Source organism: Sarcophilus harrisii, chromosome 6 (genome assembly GCF_902635505.1).
Source record: "Sarcophilus harrisii chromosome 6, mSarHar1.11, whole genome shotgun sequence".
Taxonomy (NCBI): Eukaryota; Metazoa; Chordata; class Mammalia; order Dasyuromorphia; family Dasyuridae; genus Sarcophilus; species Sarcophilus harrisii.
Window position 1 is genome coordinate 250,114,957 of NC_045431.1, and position 15,330 is coordinate 250,130,286.

The 15,330-nt window shown below is 32.9% G+C and overlaps 1 protein-coding gene across 1 annotated transcript; it reads left to right on the top strand.

Moving 5' to 3' along the window:
* The first annotated feature begins 10,409 nt into the window (after positions 1–10,409).
* On the top strand, positions 10,410–11,351 carry LOC100927115 (olfactory receptor 1020-like). The gene has a single exon (XM_003773863.1). It carries the CDS (start codon positions 10,410–10,412, stop codon positions 11,349–11,351), a length of 942 nt encoding a protein of 313 aa, XP_003773911.1.
* Positions 11,352–15,330: the final 3,979 nt, after the last annotated feature.

The window sequence follows — 15,330 nt, forward strand, 5'->3', positions numbered from 1 at the left end:
CTTATTGTAAAACTTAAAGTACTATTTGCATGTCATAATCATCCTATCAGTATCATCCTGATCTTTCTCTCCTCTTCTTCCTCTTCCTTCTCCTTCTTTTCCTCCTCTTTCTTCTTCTTTTTGTCCTCTTCTTCCTCCTTTTTCTTCTCCTTACCTTCCTCTTCTCCTTCTCCTTCTCCTCCTCCTCTTCCTTTTTTTTTCTTCCCACAACTATAGCTATTTCTTTTTCTGATCTATTTTCACATCTTTTGGGCAGGAAAAAAATGGAAAAGGAACAAAGTGAAATTTAAGTTTAAATATTAGCTTTGTTTTTTATTAGGTATGTGACCATATTTTAGTATTTTTCTTTTATTCTGGCTATTTCACATGCTTATTGTATAGCTTGCCTGAAAGCTTCACTTTCTATTAGGAAAACAAAAATAAAGCATTAAATAGAGGTAGATATATTTTTATTTCAAGATCATAGAATTATTCTCATCCATTTTCTTTTTTAATCTTTCTTTTAGGCAGTTTTGTAAACTAAGATCCCCTTACTCTAGTCAAATGAATGGAAACCATATAACAGAGAATATAAAATATTGTAGTTGAAATGGATTTCATTCAATTGACCCAACAATGAATTTTCTTTTACATATTGAGCATTGAACCCAAGGAGTGTAAAAATTATGATAAGACATATGTACTGCTTTCCTGGATCTTAGAGACAAAGGGGCTAATTCACATATAGATAAATATAATATATAATATTGAATGATAAGTTGATTATAGCGATTTTAAGCAAAAGTCTCTGTGAAGTCCACATATATTTGCAAATGGGGAATCTTCATGGAAAGAATGACATTATAAATTGGGATTGAATAATAGATTTCTTTTTTCTCCTCCATTCTTTTCAAATTTTTATTTATTTTTTAACACATTACTATATGTATCATGTGGGGAGAGAAAAATGAGAATAAAAGGAAATCATGGGAGAAATAAAAAAAAAAACAGAAAAAAATAGTGAATATAGCATATGTTGATTTACATTCAGTCTCCATAGTTGTTTTTTTTTTTTTTTTTCCTGGATGCAGATGACATTTTCTGTCCAAAGTATAATGGGATTGCTTTGTATCACTGAACTACTGAGAAGAACCAACTTTTTCATAGTTGGTCATGGCACATTATTGCTTTTATTGTGTACAATTTATTCCTGGTTCTGCTTGTTTCATTCAGCATCTGTTCATGTAAATCTTTCCAGGCCTTTCTAAAATCAGTTTGTTTATCATTTTTTATAGAACAATAATATTCCATTATCTTCACGTATCATAGTTTGTTCAGCCATTTCCCAACTGATCGACATCCTCTCCTTTTCCAGTCCTTTACTACAACCAAAAGAGCTGCTACAAACATTTTTACACAGGGAGGTCCTTTTCTCTCCTTTATAATTTCCTTGGGATAGAGACCTGGTAATTGTACTGATGAGTCAAAGAGTATGCTCAATTTTATAGCCCTTTGGGTATAGTTTGAGATTGCCCTCCAGAATGGTTGAATAATTTCACAACTCCACCAACAATGAATTAGTGTCCAAGTTTTCCCACATTTCTTCCAACATTTATCATTATATTTTCTTGTCAGCCAATATAAGAAGTGTGAGGTGATACCTCAGAGTTGTTTTAATTTGCATTTCTCTAATCAATGGTGATTTGGAACATTTTTTCATATAACTATAAATGGTTTTGATTTCATTATCTGAAAACTTTCTATTCATATCCTTTGACCATTTATCAATTGGGGAATGATCTGTATTCTGCTAAATATGATACAGTTCCTTATATATCATAGAAATGAGACCTTTATCAGAAATAATGGCTGGAAAGATTTTTTCCCAGCTTTGTATTTCTCCTTTAATCATGTTTCTCTTGATTATGCAAAACCTTTTTAATTTAATATAACAAAGTTGTCCATTTTGTCTTTCATTATGTTCCCTAGTTCTTCTTTGGTCATAAATTCCTCCCTTCTGCAAAGATCTGATTGCTAAATGGCATCATTTTACTGAATCAGCTATGCCCAGAGAAAGAACTCTGGGAGATGACTAAAAACCATTACATTGAATTCCCAATCCCTATATTTATGCCCACCTGCATTTTTGATTTCCTTCACAAGCTAATTGTACAATATTTCAGAGTCTGATTCTTTTTGTACAGCAAAATAACGTTTTGGTCATGTATACTTATTGTGTATCTAATTTATATTTTAATGTACTTAATATCTACTGGTCATCCTGCCATCTGGGGGAGGAGGTGGGGGATAAGAGGTGAAAAATTGGAACAAGAGGTTTGGCAATTGTTAATGCTGTAAAGTTACCCATGTATATATCCTGTAAATAAAAGGCTATTAAATTAAAAATAAATAAATAAATGGCATCATTTTTTATGCCCCAATCATGTATCCATTTTGACCTTATTTTTGATATGAGGTGTGAGATATAGGTTTATATTGAGTTATTGACATATTATTTTTCAGTTTTTCCAACAATTTTTGTCAAATAGTGAGTTTTTATATTAGAAGTTGGAGTTTGGGGGCTTATCAAATACTAGATTGATATAGGCTTTCATTATTGTGTCATATGTATGTAATCTATTCCACTGATCAACCAGTCTATTTCTTAGCCAAGACTAAATATTTGACTGCTGCATCATAATGTAGTTTTAGGTTTGGTACTGCTAAGCACCATTCTTTGTATTTTTTTTTTCATTAATTCCCTTGATATTCTTGATTTTCTGTTTTTTTCTAGTTCTATGAAATAATGTTTTGGCAGTTTGATTAGTATGGTATTGAATAAATAGACCAGTTTAGACAGAACTATCCTTTTTACTATACTACATGACTCAACCTAGCCATAAACAATTGATATTTTCTTAATTGTTTAGATCTGACTTTATTTCTGTGAGAAGTGTTTTGTAATTGTTTTCATATAGTTGTTGGGTTTGTCTTGGCACCTAGACCCCCAGGTATTTTATTTTGTCTGCAGTAATTTTAAATGGAATTTCTCTTTCTATCTCTTGCTGATGAGCTTTGTCAGTAATGTGTAGAAATGCTGATGATTTGTGCAGGTTTATTTTATATCTTACTAGTTTGTTAAAGTGTGAATTGTTTCCAGTAGGTTTTTGGGTGATTTTCTAGGACTCTCATCTTATCATTTGCAAAGAGTAGTAGTTTTATTTTTCCATTGCCTATTCTAATTCTTTTAATTTATTTTTTTCTTTTCTTATTGATAAAGCTAACATTTCTAATCAATGTTGAATAATAGTGGTGATAATGGGAATCCTTGTTTTACTCCTGATGTTATTGGGAATGGATTCAGCTTCTCTCTATTAAAACTAATGCTTGTTGTAGGTTTTAGATACATTCTGCTTATTATTTTAAAGAAAGCTCCCTTTATCCTTATGTTCTCTCATGTTTTAATAGGAAATGGTGCTGTATTTTGTGAAAAAGCTTTTTCTGCATTTATTGAGATCATCATATGATTGCTATTCATTTTGTAAGGGATATAGTTGATTATGGTAATAATTTCCCTGATATTGAACTAGTCCTAAATCCCTGATAGAAAGCCCTCTTTGTCATAGTGTATTATCCTGCTGAGGAGTTCTTGCAATCTCTTTGCTAATATTTTATTTAAAAATTTTCATCAATATTCATTAGGGAGATTGGTCTATCTCTGTTTTTGCTCTTCCCAGTTTAGGTATCAGTGACATATTTTTGTCATAGACAGAATATGGCAAGACTCCTTTATCTATTTTTCCAAATAGTTTACATTAGTATTGGAATTAATTATTTTTTAAATATTTGGCAGAATCCACTTGTGAATACATCTGGCCCTGGGAATTTTTTTTCTTAGGGAGTTCATTAATGACTTGTTCAATTTTTTCCCCTAAAATGGGACTATTTAAGTAACTTATTTCCTCTTCTGTTAAACTGGGCAATTTATATTTTTATAAACATTCATCCATTTCATTTAGATTGTTAGACTTGCTGTCACATATTTGGGCAAAATAGCTCCTAATTATTGCTTTAATTACTTTTTCATTTATGGTAAATTCACTCTTTTCATTTTTGATGCTGGTGATTTAGTTTTTTATTCCCCTTTTCTGATAAAGTAACCAAAAGTTATCTATTTTGTTGCTTTTTAAACAATAAAACAAACTCTTAGTTTCATTTATTAGTTCAACAGTTTTCTTAGTTTCTATTTTATTAATCTTTCCTTTGAGTTTCAGAATTTCTAATTTGCTTTTTAATTGGAAGGTTTTAATTTGTTTTTTTTTTCCCTAGCTTTTTTAGTTGGATGCCTAAATCCTTAATCTTCTTGTAACTGGCTTAAAATCTCTTCTAGGAATTTGCCTGCTCTATCACTTGGTGCATACACATTTAGTATGCTTGCTACTTCATTATTTATGTTACCCTTTATCAAAATGTACTTTTCCTTCTTATCTCTTTTAATAATTTCTATTTTTACTTTTGCTGTTTCTGAGATCAGAATTGCTAACCCTATTTCTTTTTTATTTCAGGTAAAACATAAAACTTCCATTCCATCCTTTTATCTCAACTCTGTATAGTCTGTTTCTGTCAAGTGTGTTTCTTGTAAATAACATATTGTAAGATTCTGTTTTTTAATTCACTCTGCTGTTCTCTTCCCATTCATATTCACAGTTATGATTACTAGCTCTCTATTTCACTTCATCTTATTTTCTCCCCTGTATATATTTATGTTCTCTCTTTCCATCCTGTCTTTAGTCATGTGTTGTTGTTGTTGTTTTTTTTTTTTTTTTTTTTTTTTACCTACCCACCCACTACTTTATCTATTATCATCCCTGGCTTTCTCTTACTAGTGTTTTTTTTTTAACCTACTTCATCTACCACATTAACTTCTTTCAACTCTTCCCCTCTTCTCTTACTTTCCCCCTAGTATTTCTGAACTCCCTTATATGCTGTCCCTCCCTTTTCTTTTCCTCTTTCTCCTCCTACTTCTTTATAGTGTTAGATAAATTTCTATACCCAAATGAACAATTAACTTATTCCCTCCTAGACCCAAAACTGATGAGATCAAGCTTCAGACAAATGCTCATCCTCCTCCCTCCTTTCTCTAGATTGTAATAGGTTTTGTGCACTTCTTCATTTTTCCAGTACAGACCATTTTCCATCCCTTAATGTCTTTTTTCTTTTATGTCATCATATCAGAATCCATTCATAATCATACCCTCAGTCCATGTGATGCCCTCCTTTATCTGCCCCAGTAACAGATACAGTTCTAAAAAGTTATAGCTGTCCTTTCCCCATCTAGGGATGTAAAGAGTTTAACCTATAAATAATCTCTATTTGCTCCTGCTTACCTTTCTATGCTTCTCTTCAGTGTTTGTAGATTAAATGTTCTGTTTTTTTTTTCAATAGAAATGATTGAAAGTTTATTATTTCATTGAAATTCCATCTCCTCCCCTGAAAAAGGGTGCTGAGTCTCACTGGGTAATTAATTCTTGATTATAAACTTAGCTTCTTTGCCTTCTGGAATATGGTATTCTAGGTCCTTTGGGCCTTTATTATAGAAGATACTAGATCCTGGATATTTGCTCCTTGGTATTTGATTTTTTTTTTTTTTTTTTTTTTGGTCTGGCAGCTCCTCTGTTTCTAAAATATTGGGAAAGTTTTCCCTTGTAGAATGTTATCCAGGCTCCTTTTTTTAATTCTCACAAAGTTATTAGCATCCATTTTCTCTGTTCTAGTTTTTAATGTGTAATTTTATTCAAGGAGCTTCTGTATCTCTTTTTCCATTTGGTTAATTCTACTGTTTAAAAAGTTTTCTTCAGACAGTTTTTTCCCTTCTTTTTCTAAACTGTTGACTGTCTCATGATTCTTCTCATTTCCTTTCTCATTTTATCTTCTACCTCCATTATTTGCCTTTCAAATCTTTTATGCGCACTTCCAAGAAGCTTCTTTGGGCTTGAGATCAACTCATATCACTCTTTGAGATTTCTTCTGTGGACATTTCTCTCTCTATCTGAGTTTGTGTTTTGGTCTTCCCTGTCACCATAGCACTTTTCTAAGGTCAAAGTTCTTTTTTGTTTCTTGCTCATTTTATGTCCTTTTCTCTTCTTTTGGCATTTCCTTTTTTTTTTTTTTTTTTTTTTTTTTTTTTTTTTTTTTTTTTTTTTTTTTTTTTTTTGGCTTTTATGGTTGAGCTCTGCTCCTGGTTTATAGGGAGTACATCCTTAGGTTCCTCTGCAGTTCTGAGTCTTGATTTTAAGCACAGGCACCCTTTATTTTTGCAGATGGAACTTTGTTCTTCTCAGGAAACAGCCTGCTTTTCCAGAGTTTGCCTTCTGAGCTGGTCCTGGAAGCTGCCCCACTTCTTTGCTTCTTTTCTGTTCAAAGACTGCATGGGTTAGTTGCTTATTTGCTGCGATTAAGTGCCTTTCACAGACTTTTCCTGAATCTATCTGAGCTGGGATGAGCATCTTTTCACCCAAGTGAGATTGACATTTCTTGAAGTTTTTCAAAGTCTGTCTTGACCTGAAGAGTAGTTTCATTCTTTCAGACTCTGTTCAGAGGCTTTATTTCATGTGGTTTCTGAGGAAATCTGAGCAAGCTCAAGCAGCTTCCTGACTTTACTCTGCCATTTTAGCTCCCTTATCCTCTATTCTTGATGAGGACTAATGACATCAGGAAGGTGATATCTTGATTGGATTTAATTAGACTTGTGTGAGGCAACCGTATGCAAAGTCATTACCTATAAATCAGGATGCCTGGAGATGCCCTTATGCTGTGGGAGAACTTGACCTTTTTAACTTAAAGCCTTTCCCAGTTCTAAGTTTGTCTGAGGCAATAGTTATCCAGTGATTAAGAGTTAGTAAGAAATGGATCAAAAAATGATATCTTTTACCTAGTAAAAAGATCAATCTGGGACGAGAAGACCCTCAGGATTTCTGGCTAAAACAGAAATAATTGCTATTTGTACTCATTTTGAACCATAAAAACCCAAGCAATGACCAAATGAGACTTGAACTGGGACTTCTTGTTGGTTAATGGTATTTTTTTAAAACAGTCTTAATGGGTTTCTACTTATTCAGCAATTAAAAAAAAAGACAGAATATTCTTGGATAAATTCAAGTAACAGTGAAGAGGAAGGAAAACACATGAAGTGTTTGCTAAAGAAAATGTTGCACATGGTGCAGGGAGAGTAGAAAAATAAAGTGATATCTGCAACGAACCATTTCTGCTAGTCAAAAGAAGTTCAGCTTTACTGAGGCAAATAGGCAACAAGTAAATTTTGTTGATCATATAGAACACATAAACTGCTCCATGCAGATTTACTAAAATTTGCTTAGCACTTTGGCAGCTAGGTGGCACAGTAGACAGAGTAATGGGGCTAGAATCAGGAAGACTCCACTTATAAGTTTAAATCTGACATCAGACACTACAAACTTTATGAATGTGGACAAATCATTTGAGCTTGTTGTTCATGTATAAAATGAACTGGAGAAGGAAGTGGCAAACCATTCCACTATCTTTACCAAGTAAACCCTAAATGGGTCACAGAATTGGACAGGACTGAAACAACTGAAAAACTATAATAGTTTAAGAATGACAAACAATTTTTCATATATTATATATTTTGATCATCACAAAAATCTCTGAAGTAGTTACTATTATCATTCCTATTTGAAATCATTTTTAATTTTTTCCAAATATGGGCAAAGACAGCTTCCAACATTCATATTTGTTACAGATTTTTCTCCCTTCCTTTTCCACCCTCCTCTCCTAGATAATAAACAATTTGATATAGATTAAACATGTGCAACTCTTCTAAATGTATTTCCATATTCATTGTGATGCACAAGAAAAATCAGATCAAAAGGGAAAAAGCATAAGAAAGGAAAAAAAAAAACAAGCAAACAACAGTAACAAAGGTCAAGATACTGTGCACTGATCCTTCTTCAGTCCCAATAGTTCTTTCTCTGCATGCAGATGGCACTTTCCATTATAAATCTATTGGAATTGCCTATCATACTTATTTTATACATAAGGAAGCTCAGAGTGAGGCTGATTGAGTTGGCCAAGTTTAAATAGCTGGGGAATTTTTGAGTCAGGTTTTAAATTCAGGTCTTCCTTACTCTCAATCCACTACACCATACTGCATCCCGTAAAGGAAGAAAATCTGATAGCAATTTGAAGGGTTATTTTGGAAGAGATAGAAAGTAAAGATGGGAAGATTTAATAGAAATCTTCAGAACAAGGTAAACTATGACAGTAACTTATACTACAATGAAGGTACTAGGACAGATAATGTGGAAATATAAGCTTTATTATGTTATTACTGATTACACATAGGGTTATTAACTTGTAGGTGGAAGAAACTTAAATACTAATGAAACCAATTGACAAATTTTACTAATGAGAAATATGAAACTAAATACATAGGGTCATAGAGCCCATATGTAGAGAACTTCTAGGAAGCTAAAAACTTCAGTACTTAGGATGTTCCCGTCCTCCTAAGATTAATCAAGAGTGCATTTCAGCTTGAAATCATGAGAAAATATAAGGTCCTGGCACAATTACTGGGGCATTGTGAACTTTAAATAAGATTGAGTCCCTAGAAACAAACAACATGCTTCGGAATTAGATCACAGAAAATGGAAACCAGGGTTGGTTACAGAACAATATTTTTCTTAGTAACTATGGTTTTAAGATATATAAAAAACATATTTTCTCTCATTAAATGGCTCTATTAAATTATCAGCAACCCCATCTCCTTATTTTCAACTACCACTAGCCTATTTGTTGTGCTGACTGCAACACCATACATGCCAATGACAGAATTTGAATGCAGTTCTTTTGACTCAAAGCCCAGTACTCAAATCATTGCACCACTTACCACCCCAAGGGATGAAGGATAGGAAGGAAACAATCAAACATAACCATAACGTTTTGATGATGGGAAATACAATAAATGAGGTCACAGAAATAGTGCTCTTTGAAGTATAATATGTCTAAAAGGAAAGATGATAATCTTATTTTTGGAATTTTAATTAAAAGTAATCAGCAAAGTAGAGCAGTTTTGAATTTCTATTTTAATAAAAATAATAACAATAATGATAATATATTAATAACAATAACATTTGTAAAAGATTTTGAGTTTTATAAGTTACCTTGTATATGTTAATTCATTTTATCTTCACAAAAGTTCTGTGAGGCAGGAACTATTATTATTATCATTTTATAGATGAAAAAAATTCAGACTGAGAGCATTAAGGTTGCTTATCTAGGAAATGCAGCCAGTCAGATTCTGAGATAGAATTTAAACTCATCTTCCCTATTCCAAGATCAAAACTTTATTCAATGTGTTACCTAAAATATAATTTCTTGTCCAAGCTTTGTATCGTGTAGCACTTAGTAGGTAACAGTAGTTTCTTGATATCTACTTGGTGAATGAATGACCTGCCAATAGCTGAAGTTGATAGTGAGCTCAAAAGTGAGAGCTAAGCTGGAAATATTGATTAGAAAGTGGCATATTTGAATAGAGTAGACATTTACATGGCATAATTCATAGAATGCTGAACTTGTATTCTGGAAGATCTGATTATCTCAAAATCTTCTGGGTGTGTAACTCTTGGAAAGCCATTTAATCTCTTTCAGCCTAAATTTTGTTTTCTATAAATGGGGATTAAAATATTACTAACTAGAATTATTGAGAGGTCCAAATGAGAAAACACGTAAGTCAATAGGTGTTTATTACAGAAAGTTTTTTGCAAATATGTAAGTAAGGTTTTTTTATTATAGTAAGTTTATTTATTTTTAATACACATTACTTTATGAATCATGTTGGGATAGAAACATCAGAGCAAAGGTGAAAACAATGGGAGAGATTTAAAAAATCAGAAAAAAAGTGAACAAAGCATGTGTTGATTTATATTACTTACTTTTATTGATTTATATTACTTTTATTGATTTATATTACTTACTTTGAGAAATCTCCTTAATTTATTTGAACCAGTGGGGTTTGTTCCACACAGTCCTTTTCCCTGCTTTATGATTTTCTTGGTATAAAACTCAGAAATAGCACTGCTGAGTCAAAGGGTATGCACAGCTTAATTGCCCTTTGAGCATAGTTCCACATTGCTCTCCAAAATGGTTGGATTATTTGACAAGCCCACCAACAATGCATCAATGCTCTAGTTTTCCCATCATTCCCTCCAATATTTATCATTATTTTTTCTTGTCATCTTAGCCAGTCTGAGAGATGTGCAGTGGTACTTCAGAGTTGTTATAATTTATACATTATAAGTTTTTTAATACACATATTAAACTCTTTGTAAACTTTTAATTGCTATACAATGCTAACTATTATAATTACTGATCTTTTTTCTTTTGTTACAGCATGAATGGATGGAAGTGATGTTGAAAATCAAACAGAAGTGAAATACTTTGTTCTTTTAGGACTCTCAGATGACCCTGAGTTAAAGCCTATCCTCTTTGTAGTATTCTTCTTCATTTACATGGCCACCATGATGGGTAATCTGGGCATGATAATATTGATCACAATAGATTCTAGACTCCACACCCCAATGTACTTCTTGCTCAGTAGCCTTTCCTTTGTGGATGGCTGCTACTCTTCTGCTGTCACTCCCAAGATGCTGGTGAACCTCTTGGCTGACAACAAGGTTATCTCTAAAAATGGCTGTGCTGCTCAGTTTTACTTTTTTGGATCATTTTTAGGTACTGAGTGTTTCCTCTTGGCTGTGATGGCATATGATCGCTATGTGGCCATCTGCTATCCACTTTTATATTCAGTCATCATGTCTGAAAAAGTTTGCATTATGTTGGTAGCCACCACATTCCTTGCTGGCTTTGGTAATGCAGCTGTCCATACAGGGATGACTTTCAAGCTGTCTTTTTGTGCCTCTAATAAGATCAACCATTTCTACTGTGATACACCACCCCTCCTAAAACTCTCTTGTTCTGACACTCAGATCAATGGAATTGTCATTATGGCTTTCTCGAGTTTCAATGTCATCAGTTGTGTGCTCATGGTACTCATCTCTTATCTCTTCATTCTTGTCACCATCTTGAGGATGCGATCTGCTGAGGGCAGGAGCAAAGCTTTTTCCACCTGTGCCTCCCACCTCACAGCCGTAACCATTTTCTTTGGGACTATTCTCTTCATGTATTTACGTCCCACCTCCAGTTATTCAATGGAACAAGACAAAGTGGTGTCTGTGTTTTACACAGTGATCATCCCAATGTTAAATCCTCTTATATACAGCTTAAAAAATAAGGATGTGAAAGATGCCCTGAAGAAGATCTTGAAAAGACATAGGATTTAAGTCATCTTTCAGTAATATACAAGAGGCTGCTATTTCCAATGAGTCCTATCTTTCTTTATTTCTGATTCATCCTTAGTTGATGAGGATAATTGTCCAGGTAGCAGTGCCCAATTTAGTTCCCACCATTCTTACCACTGAGTAGCCTAAAGGACTAATCTAATTGCCTTACTTAAAAAGTAGGAGTATCTTGCTTGTTGTAATGATTTTCTAACCCTACCTTAATTTACTGTCTCAGTCAATCAATATGACCATTCTACTTTCTCTTTCTTTCCAAATTCAGTATAAAACAGATTAACAAAGAGAAAGTAATATGATCATATTGATTGATTTTAGAAACAAATTCTATGAGGAAGCAGGACTGACTAAGCCAGAGTAAAACCATAAGAGTCAGGATTATATGTAGCTCCTTTTGGTTGGTGTATGAAATACAAGCTATTCAGCATTTTTGTGAGGGCCTCCAGCAATCTTCCTCTTCATGATATTTGCCCTATGCCACTTAACAAATTTTATTCTTTTTAGAATAGAAGCCTTGATGCTTCTATGATATAATATTGTGTATCAGGAAATTGGTGATCTCCTTCCTCTACAATTCTGTCTTTCAAAATTTTCTTCTTTAAGAAAAAAATTTCCTTAATCAATTTATGCAACATATTCCCCCTCCTATACAATTCAGACAGAAGGATGTACACATTTTACACACACACACACACACACACACACACACAGTCAAAAATTAACTCCAACTAAGGTTATAATATAGAATAATTCATTTTACCATTATTCTTATAGTATGGATATCTAGTACCATTATAAGAAAATTAAATTGATTCAGTATGTTTTCTTGATTCTACTTATAACTAATTGATTTTGTCCTATAACTGCCCAAGTTATAGTTCTTTATCTCTGCACTTGGTTCAAAAATTTATCTGACCTGAAATGAATTAAGTTTAAAAATCCAGTTCTCCTACTAATCATTGTTCTATTCTATCCTCAGGAAAATCTGTTTTTCTTGAGGGATTCAGGTGAACACAAGGAATCCAGTCCAGTATCTATTCTTTCAGGTAGATGTAAACAATGAACATTTCTTAACTGTAGGAGTTCATTTATTCCTCTGATTTTGTTTAAAAAAAAAATCTTATTATCCTTCATGACTTCAGCTTCAAAAAGAAACTCCATGATATTTGTATACTATTTTTTTAGACATACAAGATGATCTAGTGCATTTCCACAAGATATACTGGACTTCTTTGCCCATTTTTGACTAATTAAAAATGGTTTTCTCTCCCTTTTAGAAGCAAGGGAGTCTGCTATCTCTGGTCAACTACAAATAGCCTCAGGATAAGGATAGGTCTTATAAATCAATCAAGCCATCTAGGACAGAAGTAGATGGTTGTTGGCTCCACAAGAAAAGTGGTAATCCACTTTTCTTAATGTAACTACTCATGTGTCCTTATCTTGATGTCTATTATATAACCCATTGTATTTTCCTCATCTACCCTTTTCTGTTCTCTTCTATGTTTATAAAAAGAAGCTGTGCCTCCTTTTCAGGGTCTTTTGGTCTGCTTTGATAATAGGTTCAAGTTCTGCTAATAAATAAAAGCTTAGAATTCTGTATCTCTGTTTGCCTTTATTAAACTATATCAAGACAATCAGCACTTTCAAGATGAAAGTAAAGGCATTTTATAAAGTCTTATTACAGATTCTAATAAGTATTCAATAGGGGAATTATAATATTTTAACATAAGAAGAAATTTTGATTTTGATCAGATGACAAGAACGTTAGATTTGAATTCTAGGAGTCTGGGTTTTAATTTTAACCTTGTCATTTATTTTTGGTGTATCTTTAGTAAAATCACATCATTTCTCTGGATTGGCTTCTCTATCTGTAAAATGACAGAATTGGTACTGATAATCTCTCTGACATGGCATTTATCTTATGTCATCTTCTCCATCCTCAAATTCAATTCAACAATCTCAATATAAATAATACTGAAGTAATGATCCAGTCTATGCTGGAACACCTCTATTAATGAACAATATAACCCATTACTATTCTGATCAAAGGATTGATCATTTATTTTGATTTCATTGAAGTTCTTACCTGTGTGTGGGAAGGGCTTATAGGAAATAGAGTAAAAAGTCACTCTTACTAACTTGTTTTCTTGTGGTGTAGTATGTCTTTCACAAAGATTGATCTCACTCTTCTGTTTTCCAGATCATCTTCATGAGTTCATGCATAAGGGCCTCTTATTAGCATTCTTGATGACACTTTTCTTCACCCAAAGAATTAGACATAAGGGCAAGGTAATTTTCTCCAAGCTAGAACTAGCAAATTGGACTTCTTAAACTTGTTCCACTTGTGAACCCTTTTGCCCCTCAAAAATTTTATGTGACACCAGGCATATTAAAATAGGTATAAAATCACTTACTTATAAAAAATCATAATTTCACAACCTCCATGTTCAGTTATGAGACCCTATATGGGGTTGTAAACCATATTTCAAGAAAGTAGAACCTAAATAATAATCATTAATATTTAATTAATGCCCAAATCACAATGAAGACATTTAAAGACATTATATTTAATCTACATATAGTATATATGAAATATATAAGCTAGAGAATTTGGATATATTATATTATACAAATGTTGCAAATATGCATACATACATAGCTATGTGCATTAGAACCCCAGAAGAAGCTGGAGAAACATGTACTATAAGTATTATTATATTAAATATTTATCATTACATGCCTGATTTTGAAGGATTTACAAAGTAGATCTCTACTTTATTGTCACATCTTAGCACAGGTTAAGAAACCAGGTGACCAGAATCGTATATTCATATCACGAGATCACTGATTCAATTTAAAAGGGTCTAAAGACCACCTAATCCTTATCCTATGGAAAAGCTTGGAATCAAGAAAGGATCATGTGACACTATTTCTATAGGGAAGGATTTAGTGGTGCCCTTAAAGCACTAGTGCATTCTATCTTCCCTTCTTCTTCCTTGATTTCCCTAACCAACTAATAAAGTCACTGGAGAGACTACAACTCAGCATTAGCTATACATTTTAATTACCAGTGATTAATACTTCAGATCATTGAAGCCAAAGTTCTTCAGAGATCATGTCTCAAAGGACTACCAGCATCCTTATTAAGGTCCTTTTATTGTAGAAGGACCACTAAGAGTGAATTCTATTCTTTGATCAACTCAGTGACCAGATCTCAGTGAACAGATCAACCCGTTATTCATACATTACATCTGGGAAACCTTGAACAGAAGATTCAGGTGCTGCCAAAGGATATCCATGTGTTCATTTCGTATTCCACAGATTTAGAGGTAATTGAAGACTCTCTGGGATCAATGGATCCTTTTTATGGACACACTAGGCAGGGGCAAATATACTTTGATTTTAATGCTACCAGAGAAAAAAGTCTCTCCATAGGAAACGGGAACAATTGTCTTGCCCACGATGTATAAAGTAGAAATAAGAAGAAACATTGTTAGCTTTATGAACTCAAATTGCTTAGGTAAAACCTTAAAACCTAAATAGAACTTGGAAAAAAACTTTAGAGTATAGAACATAATAAATAATGTTAGAGCTGGGACCTTAAAACACACAAAATAGAATGTTAGAGTTGAAAGAGACATCAGAATATGAGCTAGAATGGTCAGAGCTGGATGAAAGGTAAAGTTTACCTTCTCTCATTAAGCCTCTTCCATTATAGCAGCCTTCCAATTGCCACAATGGAAGACTTGGTTTCATATTCTACTTTTCTTTATCTCATAGTCTTAACACAATCCTCCATTCTTTATTCCTTTATTTTTATATCTGATAAAGAGATGACCTGTACTTGCAAAGATCAATACCTGTATTTTTATACCATTCCTTTCCATCTTTTTAAACAGACTATATAACTATAATCTCTTTCACTTCCATCTCTTATTGACTATTTTCCTGCTAGCTACAATCA

What these genes read in the sequence shown, in the direction of transcription:
- LOC100927115 (XM_003773863.1), top strand. Translation starts at nt 10,410, where the DNA reads ATGGATGGAAGTGATGTTGAAAATCAAACAGAAGTGAAATACTTTGTT.